At 37.1% G+C, this 5,622-nt stretch overlaps 1 protein-coding gene across 1 annotated transcript; it reads left to right on the top strand.

Annotated features, from left to right (window-relative positions):
• Positions 1-3,859: 3,859 nt before the first annotated feature.
• LOC131067885 (scopoletin glucosyltransferase-like) lies at positions 3,860-5,338 on the top strand. The gene has a single exon (XM_059222128.1). The coding sequence runs from the start codon at positions 3,860-3,862 to the stop codon at positions 5,336-5,338; it is 1,479 nt and encodes a 492-aa protein (XP_059078111.1).
• The last annotated feature ends 284 nt before the right edge of the window (positions 5,339-5,622 follow it).

The raw sequence follows: 5,622 nt of genomic DNA, 5'->3' as shown, positions 1-5,622 counted from the left end.
AACATACACTGCAACTCAAATTAAAGCATATCACAACATCGCATAATGTCAAGTAAAATATCACAATAATGTGTCCACTGAAAAAGTCATCCGAATTCAAACATGAGTCTAAAAGTTTGATCGAGAAAAGGGGTACTACATAATGATTATTTGATGTGTATTGAGTATTTTGGGTTCAATTGATGAAAGTAATTGTCTTGCAAATTGGTGTATATATCATTTGGTTTCATGTTTTAGATTTCTTAAGCCTAGGGTACGTAATAGGGTCAATGATTGGAGTGGTGTCCAATGAGGGTCAGGGCACAAGGGGGCCACCAAGGTAACTCACTAGGCATTTTGGTAATAAACTGAAAATATTAATTAAAATTGGGATTGGGATAACCCATTAAATAAGATTAAGTGGATCCCCCTCTCATGCCTTGTGTGCTTGTATAGACTAAGGATGAGTTGGGAAGGCCTGACCATTTGTGAGGCATTGATCTTGCATGATTGAGTCTCCTCATCCATAGGAGATGACTACTTGGTTCCATGTGAGCCATCCCTTTGAGCTGTGCAATGTCACTTCCCACTCTTGCTCTTGCATGTACCTAGCTCTGTAGATTTAAGTAGTGCCTATGGACTTATTGTTGTCAAGCAATTGGTTGTCTCGTTGTGATATATGCCAAATGGCAATTTTAGTGTTGCATTTGATGGTGCCTTCTTCACTTATTGTTGTCGTATGAGGATGCTTCCTCTCTTTGATATTGATTATTATTGCTCAATAAACTATTCTTATTTGACTGTTTCTCTATGTTGCAAGTGATGCATTGTTGGTGTTCCAACCTTGTTGTGGCATTACAATTCTTACTTCATTGTTGTGATTCATGTTGAGTGTTGCTCCATGTTTGCTCTTGTGTGAGCATTTTACTCCTATTGCTTATGTGTATAACTGTTTGGGTCATGTTACTATCCCCACAAGCACAGTGGAGTGGACCTAAGGGTTCCACATGGTCGGGGGGCATTGTCAACCACCATTGGGGACCGAAGGACTTGGATCATGAGTGACTTGAAGACTTCTTCCTCCTTCCTCAAGGCTTGTTCTTCTCCTTCTCTCATTTCTTGGAATTTGTAATCATTGTAAAATAGTATTAATCATTGTAATCATTGATGATATGTATTTAGAATATTCCATAAGAAGATTGATGTAATTGAGACATTATATTATGGATTAGTATTGTTTTATGTGATCCTGTGTTGGAATCAAACCTGACCTATGATCTTGTATATTTCTTCATTTCTTAACGCATTATGGATATGTTCTATGAATACTTCAATTGGTGCTCTAAAATGAATATAGCAGTGTCTTGAGTAGTAACGGAGGTTGACCTGGTCATCTCCCATTGTAGTCTTGAGTTCTTGATTGTTGTTAGCATAGTTTTGAGCATACATTGGAGTCATTTCGAGCTCAACCATGACTACTATGGGGTGTCACAATCTTGTCTCTTAATAGCTTGGACACCCATTAGTGATGTAAAGTCATTTTGGGGAAACTATGGGTGCAATGAGTATGTTGTGAGTGCACTTGAATCTCAACTAGCTTTGTAGGTGTCACCTGATGGCTCGATGACACTATCCTTGACTCATTTAATTACCTTTTTCCCAATTATTTCAATTTGAGGGGTGTATGGACATTTTGAATTCACCAAGGGGTTTAGGGTTTCCAGGGCTTCATACAATCTGACTAGGAAGCTCTTTAGTTTTAGACGAATGTGTGTCTTAGGGATATCAATACAAATTACCAATCTAGAGGATACTAGCATTTCTCAAAGATGTCAATGCATCCCAAGGACACTAGTGTGGGTATATGACACTGGCGCACTATGCTAGTATCCATCTAGCATGCTAGTGTCCAGTTGTGTCTCCTAGTTTAGGCCTGAGAACTTGTACTTTGTCATTTACTCTGGGGGTGACTCCATGAGCTAGAAGCATCAGTTTGACTCAATTTTGGATGTGTTGTGAAGGTAATGACATTAATGAACCTTCAAAGGAGTCTGGGGTATGTTTTGAGTGAGTTTCAATGATGTCGAGGGCATTTGTTTGCAACTAGTGTTTCACCAGAGCCCATTTGTCACACCTAGGACATTGCAATTTGTCTTAGTTGTTGTTTTGAGCTTGGCAACTTTGGGGATGGTCATGTGTGACCCTAAACACCTCTTAGAACTTGTCCTAGGGTTTTGGATACCTTTTCCCTTGCTTGTTTGTAGATTTGAGTGTTAGTATTTCGCATGTGCGTTGTTGGATATCGACAGTTTGACCTAGTCCTGAGGTTTGAGCTTTATACTTGTGTATGATATGCATGATGCCACCTTGTTATTTCAATAAAAAATATTTACACGCATTTCATGTGTAATTAGCTCTTATCATTTAGGGTTCCTTGGTGGGGTGTTACATTGTGGATTACATTATAAACATTTGAGACCTTGGACACAATTTTTTTGTCAATATAGGCATAATTCCAAAAAAAGTTAGATTAAAAGAAATTATAACAATCATTAGGAATGCAATTGTAACATATGAGGATTGGTAAGTCCTCATGGGCCAAACAAATGCTTCAATGCAACTTGTATGTGTTTAATATTTGATGCATCTATACATTTTATATCATAAATAAAATGGTTAAATGCTCCACAATAAGAGAATGTTAGTCAGTGGTCATACTAGTTGTATATAGTGTGTGTTTATACCTAGCACATAGATGTAATGTGTGTTAGCCTCGACGCATAATAATTGTGCATTTTATGCATTGATGATGGCCTAATTAATAGTGAACTTGGTACAATAACGAATTAGTCTACCATCAAGGTAATTAATTACCAAATTTGTCATTCTATGTGATTGTGGCACTCGATAATTATGTGGTTGTGTTGTGAAATGTTAATAAATCAAGGTTTGTCCCCATTTCACCTATTACAAGAGGTAAGCTACATAAACAATCATTAGAACAACATGGTATTAACCATGCACATACTACAATAGATCTCTATTTCATTGTTTTTAATTTGTGGAAAGGCTTTATCTTTTGCCTCTTTTCAACTTTGCATCAAACTTCACTCTTTGATTTGCTAATAAATGTTTTTATTATGATTGTAATTCATAATGTCTTTGCTTATTGCATCATAATTTTTTTAAAAATCTAATATTGTTAAATGCATATTACTTGAAATAATGACAAAAAATCAACGCAATGCACAACCTCTATAATATTTTTTGAATTTTAAAAAATATTAATTAAAATGGAAAAATAATAACATGTCCATTTAATATTATCACACTAATTAAATTTTTATTAAATTAATAAATCTTAAAAATACTATCAAATGACTAAATTTTTGTAAAAAACCTATACATATTTGTCTGGATTAAGTGTTGTTTTGCCATTTTTCATATTCCATGTGAGTTAAGGGGATAAATATTAAGGAAAAATATAAATGGTAAGGCTTGGTACACAAATTAAACAGACAAGAGAAGACAAGACAGCAAAGGAATTTGACATCAGAATAGTTGCCACGTGGAACGCTGCAAAGTGTTACATGGCAGCCCGGTCACATCAAAGCCCATATGACCTCGCCGGCCTGCTACTGAAGTGATTCTACGAATGAATCAGCTAGATACTAGATTAAGAACTATTTGTCCGCTTAAGTGAGAGTGAGAACGTTATAAAAGTATATTTTCCTTGCGTTAAGATTGAAGCAGAGAGAGATTTCAACCAATTTTCCATCTCTGATTTGAGCTTCTGAATTTGACTGTGCATTTCATTTTTACATCAACTTTTTCAAACATATTCTACGATTCATCATCAAGATAAAAGGCGCTAGGAAAAATGGGTTTCTCCAGACCTCATGTCATTTTATTTCCATTCCTGGCTCAAGGTCACATGATTCCTCTTCTGGACATTGCAAAAGTCCTTGCTGGGTGTGGTCTGAGAGTCTCTTATGTTACAACTCATGGCAATGCTTGTCATGTAAGAACAAGTATAAATGAAGGCAGAGCCCTAAGCCTAGACATTCATCTTGTTGAGTTAGAGATGCCTTGGGTGGAGCGATTACCTCAAGGGTGTGAGAATATGGATTCAATTCCCAGTTTGGAGATCTTTATTCTATTTCTTATGACCTTAAAGAAGCTTCAGGAGCCATTTGAGAAGATGTTGTATCAGTTGATTGATGAACAGCAACCTGCTTGTTGTTTAATTGCTGATCTATTCTTTGGTTGGTGTAATGAAACAGCTGAGAAATTTCAAATACCCAGGTTGGTCTTCCATGGAATAAGTTCATTTGCTCTGTCTGTAGAATACTCCTTGTGGTCTCATTTACCCCATAAAAGTTTGAAATCAGAGCAGGAGACATTCCTTGTTCCTGAAATGCCAACTCCTCTAGTTTTAAGCAAAGCAAATTTATCTAAAGAGGCTGATGAATCTCACCCCCTGTTTTTGTTCTTTGATGATCTATTAAAAAGAGACAAGGAAAGTTGGGGTATTGTTGCAAACACCTTCTATGAGCTAGAGCCTGTTTATGTAGACCATTTGAGGAAGTATGTTGGTAAACCTGTGTGGACAATAGGCCCCCTTTCTCTTTCCAAAGGAATTGAGTCAATTGACAGAGGAAAGTCATCTGATATAAAAGCTGATAAGTGCTTGCAATATCTGGACTCTCAGAGGCCAAGGTCTGTCCTTTATATTTCATTTGGTAGCCAGCCATGTATTTCTGATAAACAAATTTCTGAGATTGCATTGGCTCTCCAAGCTATAGAGCAACCTTTTATATGGATTATTAAATTGCCATCAGATGCAACAAAGACTAATCCACAACATAAAGTTTCACCCTTGTTTCCAAGTGGGTTTGAAGAGATAACAAAGAAAAAAGGCCTGATTATTATGGGATGGGCACCCCAGCTGCTGATTCTATCACATCCCTCAATTGGAGGTTTCCTGACACACTGTGGGTGGAACTCAACTATAGAAAGTATTTCTTCAGGGGTGCCCATGATTGCATGGCCTTTCTTTGCAGAGCAAAATCTGAATGTAAAGATGGTTGTGGATGTTTTGAGGATTGGGTTGCCAATTCCTTTGTGTGACCATGAGGGCCTAGTTAGATGGGAAGGCATTAAGAACGCTGCACTGGAGTTAATGCATGGGGAGGAGGGGCAAGCTGCTAGAGGAAGAGTCTTGGAGCTTGCAGAAGCAGCCAAGAAAGCTGTAGGAATAGGTGGCTCATCACATAAAAGCCTAGTTTCATTAGTTGAACAAATTCACAAGTGGCATACAAGCATGGAGCAGTATATGGAAAATGATACACAACATTAATTCTCACAATGATAGTCTATTAATTTGCATAGGTAACCATCAGATTAAAGCATCCGATTCACGAGTGTTGGTGAATTTGTTGAATGGACAGTGATTGGATGCTGCTAACTGGCATTTTATCGTAGTTATTTGGTAGATTCTATGTTTGAGTAGGTCTTTTGATTCTATTATCTTTTCCCACATTCTTCAAGAGTGGAATAAAGTATCAGATTGCTTGGTCATATGAACATCTGAATGACTGAAGGGCTGGAATGTTGCGGACAAAAGACATTTGCATTTAGATT

Source organism: Cryptomeria japonica, chromosome 6 (assembly GCF_030272615.1).
Source record: "Cryptomeria japonica chromosome 6, Sugi_1.0, whole genome shotgun sequence".
NCBI classification, from domain to species: domain Eukaryota; kingdom Viridiplantae; phylum Streptophyta; class Pinopsida; order Cupressales; family Cupressaceae; genus Cryptomeria; species Cryptomeria japonica.
Note: the sequence above shows the minus strand (reverse complement) of the source record. Positions and strands in the feature narration are given on the sequence as shown.